Source organism: Drosophila innubila (genome assembly GCF_004354385.1).
Source record: "Drosophila innubila isolate TH190305 chromosome 3R unlocalized genomic scaffold, UK_Dinn_1.0 2_E_3R, whole genome shotgun sequence".
In the NCBI taxonomy this organism is placed as follows: Eukaryota; Metazoa; Arthropoda; class Insecta; order Diptera; family Drosophilidae; genus Drosophila; species Drosophila innubila.
The window spans coordinates 27,394,063-27,410,522 of NW_022995380.1; the positions used below are offsets into that span (position 1 = coordinate 27,394,063).

The window sequence follows — 16,460 nt, forward strand, 5'->3', positions numbered from 1 at the left end:
GATGGAATAATAAAAAAAAAAAAAAACATAGCATAAGCACTGCTAACCCTAAAAGATCCGTAGCTCAGTCAGGTCCAAAACAACAAAGCAAATTTTAACATTATAATTTTTAATATTTTTTGCCTTTCGGCCTGTTGGGACTGAGCCGAGTTGTGTTGTTGCCCGGGTGTGAAGCTGTCAAATGCAGAGGGCCCTAGACAGAGGGCTCTAGGTAAGGCACTGGCTTGGTTCCGGACTGCAAGCTGTGACATCCTTACAAAATGTGAAAAACGGATATATATACACACACACACACACAGGCACACATGGCAAACAGGACACCCGCATATAAAGGCAGTGAACACGGCTGGAATAGAGCTTTCAATTTTGGCATCTTTTTTGGTCTTAGCTGTTGGCTTTCATTTCTTTAAAACTTGAGTTGCCTTCGATTTCACGCAGCGCTGGCAATTTTATGCCATACCCAAGTTGTATACCTCATCTCCCTTGTCCAATCCCTTTCCCATTCCCTTCTCCATTGCCTTCCCCATTCCCTTCTCCCATTTCTCGCTTTATACCTGCTGTGGCTTAGCATTGTTGTTGTCGCTGCTGTTACTGTTGCTTGTTTACTGTCTTTTATTTATTTGCTTGCTTGCTTTTTTCATCTTTCTTTGCCGTATAGAAGGGAAATCGAATTCGAATCACTTTCGGATATTTTGGTTATAAAGTCGGAAATTTTTGCGACATTATTGTTTTCGACATTTTCCTAGTTTTTCGCCAACAATTTTTGCCAGCTTTCCTCCTTTGCGCATTGTCTGTTCACCAGTAAAATTTATTGCTTCCAATTGAGTGCACGAAGCAGCAACAACAATGGCAGGAGACGCAGCTGGAACAGCAACAACATCAGCAGCAACAGCAGCAACAACAACAGCCACAGCAACAACAGCAGCAGCAACAGCTCGTGAGCAGTTCGCGCTTGTCCTTGATATACACGTGCGTTCATGTCGCTGTCCCATGTGTCCTGTCCCTGCTCCAGGTCCTGACACACACACACACACACACACTGCTTTGGCACCAGCAACATATTGAGAAGGAAGCACACATGTAAGCAAAATTGACAAGGCTAAAGGATATCGATGTCTGCTTATAATGTGCAACATATTAAACCTAAGCACACGCTCACAGCGCTCGCTCTATAAATAACAGCAGCAGCAGCGTCCTCACAGGACACACCTCGCCTAGCTTTGCCCCACTTCAGCTTGCCTCGACCCACTGTGCTGCTACCCCAAAATAATCAAAGTTGCCGCCAAAACAGTTTTCACTTTGGCTGCTATTATTTTGCTGCCCTATGCCTGTGCCTGGCTGCCGTTGATGTCCTTTGCCTTTACCGTTGCCCTGCGGCTAATATATGAGTCCATGTCGCCCCTTTTGGCCTGGCCCCGCTTTTGTTTTGGCCCAGTCATCGCTGGACTAGGCACATGAGTCTTGTAGAGTCGAGTTGAGTTGAGTTGAGTTGATATTGATGATGTTATTAAAATAATAAATTATTTGAAAATTATGAACTGGCGTCATTTCTCATGACTTGCAGGCCAGTTGGCTGGTCCTACAAATAAATCAAAAGGTCACCAGAACTTTAAATGAGTGCCACTTGAAAACGGAAGTGGCTTTAATTTCAGCTGACTCACACACACACACACACAGCTAAAGCACAACAAATGAAATTAAACTATTTTGTGTTTTATTTAAACATTTCAGAGACTGTACTCACCTGTAAAGTGGTTTGCCAGCGCTTTCACGGAACCAAAGCACCATATAGACACGATCGTCCTTTGCCTCTGGCTCAATGTCACATGGCAAGGATGCGGTGCGTCCCAGCACGGCCTCCACGGCCACCGTGGAAACTGAAAGGCAAGAGAAAATGGTTGCAGAAGAAAGTCAATTATGGGAAACATATACAAATGCAAAAAGGGCTTTCAAGTGTAGCCTTAAATGTCACAACAGGACTATTGACAAAGTCATTAACACAATATTAAATTGTTTGTTGTTGCTGCTGTTTCAGTTTCTGTTTCAGTTTGCTATTTGCTGTGTCGTTGCAATTACTTGACTTCTACTTTCTTCGATTCCTTAAACATCAACAAATGTCAACAAAATGCTGCCTTTTAACTGTCACGCCAACATCACGCAAGGCACTAACAGAAACCAAACCGCACGACAGTCAAGCAACCCCCTCTGCCCCGTTTCCCCCGCTTATAGCCAGGACTCCTGCAATTTCTAACTTCAATCTAAAAGCCCGCCACACCCTGACCCAAACCTCAATCGCTTCCATCGTCATCGTCATCGTCGTAGTCGCATAATCACAACCAAGTACGTGAGTGGGAATATTAATGCTAAATTGACGACAACGACAACGACAGCGACAACTACGATGACGTCGACATCGACAACGACAATGACAAGGACAATGATATGATGATGGTTTGGTCCTAGTCCGTCCGCCGACTGGCTGCGATTTCCACGGCGGCCTCATCTTTTGCATTTAAACTGCCAATTGATGTCACTGAAATTATAGATACGCCTAGGCTACGGCTACTCCTGTGACGGAGGAAAGTAAGACTCTAAAGTCAATCCCCAGCGAATGACAGTGGTTAGAGTGTTGGATTTCAGCTGGCTAAGGTGATTGCCTGATGGTCGTGGGAGACCACAGACACCGACAGAGCCTTGCCTAGCAGGATATTAGATTTAAATGTATAATTGTAGTACCTGGTGCAACTTAAGCAAACTTGCAACTGGCATTGCCAAGCTTAAGCATGTTTAAGATTATATTATCCTAGTAAAATATTAAATATAGGGCATTAAATGTAGACAATAATATTTAAAAAAATATTTGTGTCAGACAGAATATACCAGAAAAGAATCAAGTTAAAGTTTACAAGAAAATGAAAGCTCTCAGAATCAAGTTTAAAGTGTCGTTTGATACTACTTACGATATAAGGAGTTGATTAAAAGTAAAAAATTGAGATTTAAAATTTTGAATTTTCAAAATTTCCTTACCATCAACGTAGAACCATGGCTTTAAAAGTGAAAATATAATTAAATTTTCTAAATAAACAAAATTTGAATACAGAATAAATAAAGAGGCCAAACCATGAACAAAATGACATTGAAAATCGGTTGGGTTTTGGCAAAGTTATGACGGTTAGAAGTTGCTCAAGGCTCTGACTTAATAACTTTACAAGTCAAAATATTTCTAAATTTTGACACGATTTTTTACAAGAAAATGAAAGTTCTCAGAATCAAATTTAAAGTGTTGGTTTATACTAAATACGATATAAGGAGTTGATTAAAAGTGATAACTTGAGATTTAAAATTTTGAATTTTCGAAATTTCAAAGGGGGGACCCTTACCATCAAAATCGAGTTTTGGTCAAAAATAATTAAATATTTTAAATGAGCAAAAATTTAATACAGAATGAATTTAGAGGCCAAAATATGATCATAATGACATTCCGTTTGAAAATCGGTTGGGTTTTGGCAAAGTTATGACAGTTAGAAGTTGCTCAAGGCTCTGACTTAATAACTTTACAAGTCAAAATATTTCTAAATTTTGACACGATTTTTTACAAGAAAATAAAAGTTCTCAGAATCAAATTTAAAGTGTTGTTTTATACTAACTACGATATAAGGAGTTGATTAAAAGTGATAACTTGAGATTTAAAATTTTGAATTTTCGAAATTTCAAAGGGGGGACCCTTACCATCGAAATCAAGTTTTGGTCAAAAATAATTAAATATTTTAAATGAACAAAAATTGAATACAGAACGAATTTAGAGGCCAAATTATGATCAAAATGACATTCCGCTTGAAAATCGGTTGGGTTTTGGCAAAGTTATGACAGTTCGAAGTTGCTCAAACCTCTGACCTAGCAACTTTACAAGTCAAAATATTTCTAAATTTTGACATGATTTTTTACAAAAAAATGAAAGTTCTCAGAATCAAATTTAAAGTGTTGTTTTGTACTAATTACGATATAAGGAGTTGATTAAAAGTGATAACTTGAGATTTAAAATTTTGAATTTTCGAAATTTCAAAGGGGGGACCCTTACCATCGAAATCGAGTCTTGTTCGGGGTCTAAATATGGAAATTTTGAAATATGTTTGGAAACAATGGACTTAATTTATGACTCAATAATTTCTCTTACACTTATACTTATTGAAAATGTACGAGTCTGATACGTTTTACTGTATTTGTCATTTGTCGAAAGCTGATTGATATTTCTATTGCTCGATTCAATCGATTTGAGTTAAACTTAACGTTAGCCATTTACCTAGCAGCTGTTCGAAGTATGAACCCACGACTCCCACACAGATCCATCATGCTTAGCAACACAAAGCTCATTAATACTCAAAAAGGGGAGCCGCAATAATGTTGCGCGTAATTTAATTTTGGAACGTTCGCCAGCAGCAAATTCCTCACGCATAATTTCAGTTTGCACTCATCTTTGTATGTGTGTAGAAATGCGTGTGTGTATGTGTTTGTGTGTGTGTGTGTGTGTGTGAGGATGCCAACATTTTTGACATTTATTTAATATGCGCACGTATTATAGAAAAGCAATTCCCAGTCGTATAATTTATGGCACACTACAAAAATTTGCACATGAAAATGCCGACTGAACTCACAGGCACGCGCGCGAATTGCAGGCAGTCAAATCTGTATATATGTATGTATATATATATATATATATATATATATATTGGTGTATAAATGTTTGTGTGTGCGTTAGTATAATTGACAAACATACAAGTGTGGGTTTGTGTATGCACTGGAAAAAAAGACCAACTTCTAAAATCAAGAAAATTCATCTTAAATATTTTGTTTTTAAAATAAGACAATTTTAAGATCATATTAATAATACTAAGAAAAATAATCCAAAAAATTTAAGATATTAATACAAGAATAAAAATCTTAAATTGCTAGGAAGGTTAAAGAATGTACTACTTTATTTAAAGCAAAAAGTGGTTAGAGACGCCGCTTTAGTTAATAAAAAAACATTTATAAAATTTCCAAAGACAGAATAAAATGTACATGAATTTAAAATAAAATAACAATAAAAAATATTTATCTATTTATTTTTTTATTTATGCATGACTAAAAGCAGTCGGCAAAGAAAATATTACCAAGCATCAAAATTAAGTTAAAGTTTACAAATACAAATAAAATTAAATAAAAATCATGAGCTGTAAAGAAAAAAAAATTAAAGTTAGATCTGGGGTAAGCAAAAATTATAAATGATCCAACATTTGTTGCAAGGATTGGGGAAAACCCAGAAAAACCCAATCGGATCAATAAAGATTAGTATTGCTAATAATAATAGAATAAATTTCTAATTTTTTTTATTTTTTAAATTACATTTTATGAACATTTATGCTTATAATAAGAACTTGATCTTATGCCAAATGTTCTTAATACCGAAATGTTTTTTTTTTAATTTAATTAATTTTTTAATTAATTTTTTAGTCCAAAATTCTTAGTTTTGAGAGCAATATATTGATTTTAGAACATTTTTTTTGTTCAGTGTACATTTGTGTTTGGGCTGTCGCAAAACATTGTAGCAATTTTCAGTGCGTTTGTAATTCCCATGTAAGATGTCAAACTCCCAAAGAGCAGACCAAACACTATAGACACACACACACACACACACACACACACACGCACACAGAGAGACTGACTGTCTAGGCAGAAGCTGCTTCTCTTGACAGCAGAGGCAGCGGCAGCGACTGCGGCAGAAGCAGAAGCAAATTGACATAATTTGTGACGTTGCCGCCTCCACCTTCACTTGCTTGTCCACCTCCACCTCTACCTTCACCACCGCCTTCCCCCTCACCACCGCCTCCGCCTACGCTGTGAGCTGAAGCGTGAGTGTGTAATGAGTGATTTGCCCGTGAGGCGCACAGGGGTGACAGTGTCGCCAATCGTTGCCTCAATCCTCTCTTGATCTCCCCTCCCTCTCTGCCCTGCCCTGTCAGACCGCAGTATCTGCGAGCCGCTAAACCAACTGCCTATACTCGGATTTTGGCCAAGTGGAGCGTGCTGCGGCTTAGGTGCTCAGATGCTTGTGGGGTCACTGGCATGGATTAGACTAAAACCGGCAACAGTTGACAGACATGACAAATTTGTGCTAGTTTATTGCCCCTATCTGTGTGTGTGTGTGTGTAAATAACTATAAAATACATACAAATTAAATTGGTCAAGCTTAATTGATGCTTTGTTTATGTCAAAAATTTTTAAATACATACAAAATATTTTATTATACGACTAAATCACAGGAGAATATATGGAATTTAATGGCTCATGCTATGTTTATATCAGATAATCGTATATTTGAGCATAATTCAGAGATTTTGGGCAACAAGTACATAAATAAAATATACTTTTAAATGCATTTGTGCTCCAGTATTTTCATTGAAAAGTGTACAACAATATCATAATTTAAGTTTTCTGAGTTTTCTATACCACACAGTGGTTATAAGTTCAATCAAAGCTTATTGTTCATTAAGTTATCTAGAGAGAATTTCTATTTACGCATATTTCTTGTTGCTTCAAAATGACAAAATGTAATTGCAAACTAGAAATTTTAAAGTAGAGTTTCATTTAATTTGAATACCTGAGTTTTCTTGCCCTTTTTGTCGGCACATAAGCTTTCAATTACACAATGGCATTATACTTCTATTTATTTTTATTTTTTTCAAAGAATAGAGTGTAAGGCAGATACAAATTTCATTTGTTCATCTTGACGTTGTGCGTTGCCGTGGCAGCTTTTTTGCTTTTTATAAGAAACTACCAACAGCTCAGCAACACATACTTAAATAAAATATACACACAGATATGCGAGAAAAAAAAACACACTGACTGAGACGCCCAGTTGGGTTATACACATACTATTTATATTTATATATAAGTCGTCTTTATATAAACGAAAGAAGCTGTGAAACTTATGCAAATTGCATTTCAGTATCTGCGCTAAAGCAAACACAGCAGCAACAGCAGCAACAGCAACAGCAATGAGGCAGCAACAACACCAGTGCCTAAAAGTATGCAATGCTAACGGGCTGCGTTGCAAAAAGTGGTAGAAAATGCGCATAATGAAATCCAATGCTGTGTCTACGTCAGCTTCTTAGCTTGGCTTGCTTCGCTTGCTTCGGCTGCTTCGCTTGCCTGTATAGTTGCCCAGTGCGTTGTGCCTGCTGCTTGCCACATTCCACGCTCTACTTTCGAGATGATGCTGCTGCCTGCTGCTTATACATCTTCTTCTTTGCTTTGTTGCCAAAGTTGTTCTGCTCGTTGCACGCCACGACCGTCGGACTGGGCGGCGACGATGCGTCCTCTGAGCATGGTAATTTTCGCAGGGGCACAACAAAAGTGTGTCTGTCTGTGTGTCTGTGTGTGTGTGTGTGTGCGAGTACTTAACTGTAGACACTTGTAAAAATAGTGTGCGACTATATGGCAGGCACTGTAGTCGACCCTGGCCAACGGCAAAGCAGGTCACGTGTGGCATAAACGAGGCAATGCGCTGTTATTGTTGTCTTGGGCGTAAGAATTTCTTTAAATAAATATGTATGTATGCATATGTACAGCTGCTTCTAAATTCTAATGCTCTATCTCTTTCACTCTCCCTCTTTCTCCCTCTCTGTGTGTGTGTGGGTGTGCCTGTATAATTGAGATGAAAGGTAATGACTCGCATAGCATACTTTTGAGCGCCCAAATCGCGGGCCAACTATGCGCCAGATAATGCCACAACACACACACAGATACAGATACACTTATGCGAATACCTGTGCATTGTGTCAGTATGTGTGTGTGTGTGTGTGTGTGTGTGTGGGAAAGTGAATGGCAGCAACAAAGCAGTTTTGTTGTTGCTTTTAAGTGGCACAAGGTAACGTCGCTTTGCCGCCTCTGCAGCAGGTTTGAATGTTTCACGCGCTTTACAAGTGTGCACGTGTATACGAGTGTGTGTCTGTGTGTGTGTGTGTGTGTGTGTCTGTGTGTGCACTATTTGCACTAATTTAGTTGAAAACAAACAAAGTCCTTTGTTCAATTTTCGCCTTTAGATTGAAGTACACACGAACAGAGATAGCGAGAAAATTGCAGAGAGAGAGAGAGAGAGAGAGAGAGAGAGAGAGAGAGAGAGAGAGAGAGAGACAGTGAGACAGGCGAATGGAGGAATTGAGAATGAAGCATAGAGAAACTTAGCCGGCGGCTAAGCAGCTGCTACTTGGCGAAACAGCAACTAAAAAATAATAACAACAGCAACAACAGCAATAGCAACAGCAACAACAATACTAACGGCAGCCGTTGGCAAGTGTTAACCCATTTTTGGCCCACTCACTCTAAGTAATTAGCCAAGAACATTTTCAGCTTATATATTTTGCATAAGCTGCAATTAGAAGAAAATTCTTGCACTTGCTTCGCTTGTTGTTGCTGCCACTGCTGATGACAATGTTGTTGTTGCTGTTGTTGTTGCTGTTGCTGTTGTTTACTTGTCTGTTATTGTAGTTATTATCTCACGTGCGCCCAATTAAAGCCAAATGTCCATACTTGTAGTTACAGTTAGCTGGCAGCTTTGTTGCTTGCCAAATAAAAGTCAGGAGGAAAAAACAAGAATAAACTAAATTCAAATTCAATTGCGGCATAATAAATAATATACGAGGACAAGACAACTGTCGACTGTCAGGCCAACTAAGTCAGTCAGTCGATTGGCTGAACGAGCAGTAAAAACACAAAGTAAACACAATAACAAATACGTCAATAAAATACTCGAGCAAATAAAAATAAAAATGCAAAAACAATAACAACAAGAATAACAACTTGCTCGATGCTTACATTATAATCGACCTTCAAATGGTCGCTGGTTATGTGGTTGTTGTGGGTAACAGTTATTCAGTTATTGATTTGTTTCACTGCCAAATCAATCGATTCTTAAATGACTCAAACTATTGCCTTAAAGCCAACTTGCTTATGGTTGGCACCTACACTTCAATGTCTAACCACAAAAGCATTGAGACCCAGCAAATAGTACTCGTATCTCAAGTGGCAATGGCCCTCGATTCGGTCAGGTTCTGACATGTGAGCTGCAACTTGTGACTTTTGCACAAAGCTCAAATGTTGCACATGCACAGTGGGGCAAAAGGCCGAAGGACTCTCCTTTATTTCACCAAATCTCTGTGTGTAGTTTGATGCCTGTCTTGCACCTTTGCCCAGAAATTACATCAATTACAGCGACTTGTCTTCAACTAAGCTGACCGACAAAAAAGTAAGAATAACGAGACCTTGCGGCTGCCTAACAATACCTTTTCACACACGTTTTTGTGTGTGAATATGTGGTGTGTGAGTGTGTGATCAGGTGGGTGGCAGCATGAACATTTGAGAACATTTGACCTGAAGTGCATTGGTCATCACGTGTGGCCATGAGTCTGCATTTGAGTGCACTTTGGTCAGCAATTATTTTACGTTGAGGTTACATTAGAGAGCTTGGCTCCAGTTTGGTCAACTCTGTTGCCAAAGCCAAGCAAGGATCGAGGGCTGCTTGAGTCCGATCTAATTCGAAGTGTTGTGACTTTTTAATATAAGAAATGTGTTTTACATGCGAATTTTATTAACATTTCAAATGCATAGAATAGAGTATACTCTCGGTCAAATATATTGATTTTATTCACACAAAAGAATCAATATTTATGCTAGTTATTTAAAAATAAGTTGAAGGGTATTTAGTATTTATTGGATTGTATGCAAAAGGGAGATCGAGACATTTCCCACCCTATAAAGTGTACATGTTCTTCAACAGCATTTACAGTCGAGTAAATATAGCAAATTTCCATCTGTCCGTCCGTCCCTATGAACAACTACGTTTTAGAGACAATTAAAGCTAGAGCAACCAAATTTGGTGCAAAGACTTGTTTTTTCAGGGAACGTAAGAAATAATTATTATTTTTTTTTAAATACAAAAATCATTCGATAATGATTATTTTTGATCAAAAAAAAAAAAAAATAATGATTATAAATGATTTTTATTTTTTACACCCAAAATAAAACTCAACAATAGTTTATGGCTTCTGTGTTTAAATTTTCGCCGATATGATTACATATTCTTGATCTATGATTTAATAAATTTCATATGATATATCATATTTCGAAAAAAATAAAAATTATTTATAATCATTATTTTTACGATTTTCTTTATCGATATTCATTATTTTTGATCAAAAAAATAAAACTCAAAAATAATCAAGAAAATGATAATGAAATAGTGAAGAAAATCGTAAAAATCATTACATAATCATTAAACAGTGATTTTTAAAATAAAACTTAAAATGATAACTGTCCCTGGTTTTTTTCCATATGACAAAGCAGAATAATGCATTTTATAGCACTAGCTTTAAAACAATGTCATTAAAAGCGTTGACTGGTTATAAGGACAAAAGTAATGAGAAGCCTGCTCTCTCCCACTCTATTTAAATTCCACCTGCGCTTCATAAGGCATGGAATTGTTTAAATAACCCTCGCGGCAATTGAACAACTCACACAACAGCAGACTCAGTGAGGGCATAAAGTGTGAGAGCTTGTGCTGAACTGCCATACTACCTAATGGTAGTTTCGTCCACATGGGATCAAAGAGCACCGAGTTAGGAGTCGGAGTCAGAGTCGGAGTCGGAGTCAGAACCGTTAGTCTGCCGTTTGCAGTTGGCAGTTGGCAGTTGGCAGACCGTCGCCCGTGGCATATTGAAGTGCAGTTCGACGCAAGCATTTTGCAGCCGCATTGTCATGTCAACCGATAAATTCACACATATGTGCGCGGCGCGCACACCAACAAACAATTGACACCTACGGCAATCTTTTTTCGGTCACGTTCAAATTGCAAGTTGAAGTTCGTAATGTAGCTGCTGCTGCAGCTGTTCGAACACAGAGACTCCAGTGTGCACTGAACTGTTAGTTATGGTCGCTGGCAGCGCATGGATGCCATACGCTACGTTTCCGCAGTTCAATTGAAGACCCAAATCGTCTACCAATTCGGCTGTGTCCATACCCTGTAGTTCTGAAAGTCCCTTTGCTTGATTGTCCCTAACGTTTCCCTGATGTTGTTGTCATTTCTCGACGTTTTGTTGTTAGTTTTGTAATAATTTAAAATTGGAGTCTATTGGTACATTATTGTTAGGGAAGAACTTTTAAGCCCAGTGGCGTAATGGTTAGAGTCGCCGACTTGCCACAGAAAGCACTTTTTCAGTTCGGGTTCCCGGGTTCGAATACCGCTCTGAGCAGCCATGAATAAAAAAATTAAATAAAATATACATCAGTCGTCAAATTATTAAAAAATTTAAATTAAAAATAATTAAAAAAAAAAATAAACGAAAGGAAACAATTTGAAATATATTTTTTTGTCATTTTAATGCAAATTGATTTTTCGGCAGAGTTCCACGAGGAGTCTCTAAGGTTTTTTTTTGAGGACTAGATTAGGAAATACTTATGGAGGTGTCCTCTGTGCCCGATTATAGTACATCACAATGTTAAAGACCTAAACGTTTTTTATGCAATGCCCCTAGGTTTTCCCTATCAATTAGGGAAAATGGCACATGTATTCCACAACTTTTCCTTAAGGTCTGGAACTACTGGGTATGTACAAACAACAACAGCAACTATACAAGTACTACTCTTATGCACATGTGTTTGCCATTCATCACCCTCAAGACCTTTCCCACCGGCTCTTGACCTAGTATATTCTATCCTAATTATCTCATATTAGTAACTCCTTAACTCTTAATTATTACCTTAAAATAGCTCTATATATATTATCTTAGTTTATCTAGACGTAGTTTTATTCCTATATTAATTTAACACTAGCTTAATTTGCCATATTAGTTTATATTACTCTACGCCAACTTATATATCAATTAATACAAAAAATAAAATAAAATAAAATAAAATAAAATAAAATAAAAAATGTGTTAGCCATTGAACTCCTGCCACACCACGTTGCATACAACATAAAAAGCTGCGTTGCGACAATGATGCGATTTAATAGATTAACGCAAAACAGTTAGCAGCTTAATTTTTTGATTACATGTATAAATTGTAGCATTTGTTGCAGTTTTTTAGTTGGCCAATTATAACTGTGTCATTTTAATTATTGTATTTTTTGTGCCGGTCATGCAGCACAAAAAACACAGCGTCAGCATGATTCCATGTTCATTAAATAAATGCATCGACAGTTGAGTGGGGGGAGGAGGGGGGTGTTGAACTGGATTACAATGTGTGTGAAACACGCACATGACCGCATACATTGTGGGCATATAAAAAACTATTGCATACTTTTGTGCGCTTTCAAGTTTTGACTGCAAAAATGTCTATGGGCAAACATTTTGGCAAAGATTCTCGCAAAGCTCTGCGATTTGTAGACAGTTAGACAAGGCAAAAGTTTTCAACGACTTGGTGCTTATGCAATGCGAGTGTGAGTGTGTGTGAGTGTGGTATGTGTGCGAAAGCGGTTGCATTGGAATTTGCAATTATTGCCGCTTAGCAGAAAATTCTTTGCATGTTTGCGCGCCCGCCATGAAAGTAGCAACTTGGCAAAACTATTGTCAAGAGTTTTTAGATCAACACACACACACTCACAAACAACCACACAGATATTTATACAATCACACACACACGGAGACACTCAGTAAATTCATATGCCTGACAATGAATGACAAAAATGAATTTTAATAAAGTTGCGCAAATATTTGCATATTGCATGGTCGCTAAAAACTTTCATTGACAAAGTTTTGGCCGACAGACAATAAACCAATTCAGCTTTATGCTGGAATTTCGATTTTAATATGGGCAACTTTTGATGCGGGTCACACGCAAATTAGCTTTGACTTTTTGCAAAAGTTTAGAAGCTAATATTATGTATACGCCACGTTTGGCAAACATAGGCTGTTTGTCTTGATCCCCACTACGTCCCGCATAGCGCTTTAAACTTTCTTAGCCAAATCAATTTACCAGTCCACGTAGCCTGTCGTAATAACTTTAAACTGTTTTAAAACACAGCGCGAAAAATTTCATTACCACCTTTGCTTTTTAGGGTCCGATGGCAGGCAACCTTTTTGATTATTTTACGCCGCTTTCAAAGTAAATATTTGACAAGAACCAACAATAACAACAACAACAATAACAACAACAACAGCAGCAGCAACAATAAACAAGTTGGTCGTCTTAGACTTTGCCATTGCGCTGAAGCACTTAAAACCTAATTAAATTTGCATTACAATTTTTTCTGTTATCTGTTGTTGCTCTTCTTGTTGTTGTTGTTCTGTTGCTGTTGCCTTTGCCTCTAATTTTGTTTTGAAAAACAGCCAAGAGCGTGCTTCAGAGGCATTACTTTGAAAGAGGACCAACTCGACACTGAACTCAACTGGTTGACAATCAGGCTGCCTGGTCAGCGTACAAAGTGCGGAAAGGGGCGCATAAAAAAACGAATAAGAAAAATACTGACTAAAATCCTGCATATAATAAATTACACAATTATTGCTAAGCAAATTGTTGCTTTGATGTTCATGCTATCGCCCAAAGAGGCTGTGAATTGCCCCAGATTTAGAAATCCGTGCAAATTGTATGCAGTAATATAAGTATAATATAGATTATAATTTTAAGGATTATAAAATGTAAGGATCAAGTAATAATTGGCGCTAGATTACTGATAATTACAGTGTGCAATTTTATTTGCATTTATCTTGTTCGCCCATTGTTGATATTATTTAGTTTAATGGATGCACAATTTCGCATATTTAAAAAACTATTTGGATGGCTGCCAATAAGACTTTAAGTCTCACCAAAGCACGTAGTATATTGGCAAATTATTTTGAACTTAAACAATGGGCTGGCCTGAATATCGATTAAGCCACTGCCACGACAGCATTGAAATCATTTAAAAACATTAAAATTTATTTGAGTGCTCGTTAAACTGTCAGCCACTCAAACAATAAACAATAAACAGTCAACAATAAAATAAGAAGTGCGTGCGTCATGATGAGTGAAGGTATTGTTTCTTATGTAAATGTAAATGTTTACGAAAACACGTGTACCCAAATAAAAGTAATAATCTTAAAGGCATATTCTGTAGCACGAATTGACGTTGCGTATACGCAATAAGTTGTGCTGAGCTTGCGGGTGGTTGGGCAGACAGACAGAGGGCCAACTGAATGCAGCAATAAAGCAAAAAGTCCAAGATTTATTTCTTCAGCAAGTTGGCCAACTTGCTGCACACCCAAAGTCGAGACGATGCCAACTCCCCGGCCAACTGTGTCCCGTGTCTTCCATTTCACGCCAAGAAGAGCTTGCACAGTTTCACTCCAGGGAGGAGCAGACTCGGAGTCGAGTGAAGCATTGTAGTCCATATGTTGCGTGCAAATCACGGTGCAGGCTACTGAACTGCTCCTCCTTCGACTCCGACTTCTACTCCTCTGCCTGGCTGGCGGGCTATCAAAGAAACTACGTTGTCTTGGCCAAGATTCTGGTGTTGGCCGTTGCCAACAGGAAGTTTGCAAACCAAAAACGGAAGCGGCAAGATTTATTATAAAAATGTTCATAGCTCAGGCAGCCAAACGGCATATTACGTTAAAAGTGCACAACACACACACACACATACAGAGATCTTTAGACGTGTGTGTATACGTGTAATGCTTATTCGTTCGCAGCTCATAGCCAAAGTTGGCAGCAAATTGTGCGGTCCAACGGTAAAGTGAGCAGCTCTTAATTGCACATTTATTTAGGTTCGCCACTCGGGTATGCCTCATAGTCTGCTGCTTAGTAGTTTATCATTTGCTCTGCTTAAATTACCCACACTGGCATAAGATACAAGACTCTAGGCAAACCACTTCATATGACTCCCTATCTTCTACTCCCCAGTCTTCCTTCCAGTTGCCGACGTAAAAACTTTTTATCTTCTTGTTTCTTTTTTTTTTGCTTTGGTGCCTGGCAAAAGTTTTCGCCCCTTGACGCAAAACGGAAATCTGTATATTAAATGACTAATTATAGACATTTTATTACCTTGAGCAAGATAAATGGCCACAATGTGAGCCAACTAGCGTGTGTGGTAGAAGTAGTTGGTAGATACACTACGTACACTGAAGAAAGAACAACTTCTAATAATAAAATAAGACCATTTTAAAACCAAATTATTAATACTAGGAAATTTAAATTTAAATTTCTACAAAATTGCAGTTCTTAATACGAGAATAAAAATCAAAATGGTGAGGAAAGTATAAAAATGTCATATTTTATATGAAGTCAAAACTAGTTACCGTGGCGCTCTGGTTAGAGATGCCGCTTCAGTTGTGCAAGCAGGCACGGGTTCGAACCCCGCTCCTTTACAAGGAAAAAAAAACAGTAAAAAAACAATTTTTTCAAATTAAATAATAAATATTATGAATTTAAAAATATATATATTATAAAAAGTATAAAAAATATTCTAATTTTAAATGTCCTTATTTTATTTATTTCTGTATTTATTCTAAAGAAGTATTTAGTCTGATTTAAAAATTCTCAAAATCAAGATGTGTGTTTCTTAATTTAAAAACTTTCTCTGCTCAACGCATTTCATAGTTTTGAGAACATTATCTTGATTTTAGAACATTTTTTTTATTAGTGTAATTGGCTGGAAACTGAGAGCGGTCTGTGACCGAACTGGGTTTAGTTGCCATACATAAAATAGTTGGAGTCTTCAGTTACTTAAGGGCCACGCCCACAATTAAGAGTAGCAACTGACTCGAACATTTTCAATTAAAAAACATTTCTAGCTGCCTAACCTTGGGCGCTTGTGGCATGTTGGCATGAAATGAAAACAGAAAACAGAAAATCCACAAAATTAAAATGACAAAAGCGCGCCGTTTTCTTTAAAATGCATTTCCATAGAGGCGGCGGCAGCGGCAGCAACAACGGCAGCAACAACTGCGGCAGCTGCGGCAGCGGCAGCGTCGGCGGCAACTGCAATTTCCACGTTACGTTTCGTTTCATTTCAGTTAGTGCCAGCTGCTCCCGTCGCCTTTTCTTTTGTGTAATATGCAGGCAGTCAGCGAGGCTGTCGCTTCTCACTCCCCACTTCCCACTCCCCATCCCTCATGTGTGCCCTTTCAAATGGCGAACCCGCTGCAGTCTTTGCCTTTGCCTCTGCCCTTTACCTTTTCCCCTCTCTCGTTGACAGCATGGAAAATTTTTGCAAATGCAGCAAATGAATTTTTTTGTACCCGCTCCGTTTTTCAATCTTGCCTATGCCCTCACTGTTGTCTTGTTGTTGCTGTTGTTGGTGTCGTTGTTCCTGTTGTTGCTCCTGCCCCTTCCAGCGCTTTCAGTGCATTTAGTGGCATCATGAGATGCTATTGCAATTTCCTTGCTTGTCGCACATACTAATTCGCACAGAGGCAGCGAACCGCATTCCGCAATTCTCTTTGCTACTC

At 38.0% G+C, this 16,460-nt stretch overlaps 1 protein-coding gene across 1 annotated transcript in view; it reads right to left on the reverse strand.

The window, feature by feature from the left end:
- LOC117789500 overlaps positions 1-16,460 on the reverse strand; it is a 71,611-nt gene that overhangs the window by 31,404 nt on the left and 23,747 nt on the right. Inside the window, 1 exon segment of the mRNA XM_034628531.1 lies at positions 1,745-1,877. Coding sequence (XP_034484422.1) covers positions 1,745-1,877 — 133 coding nt within the window.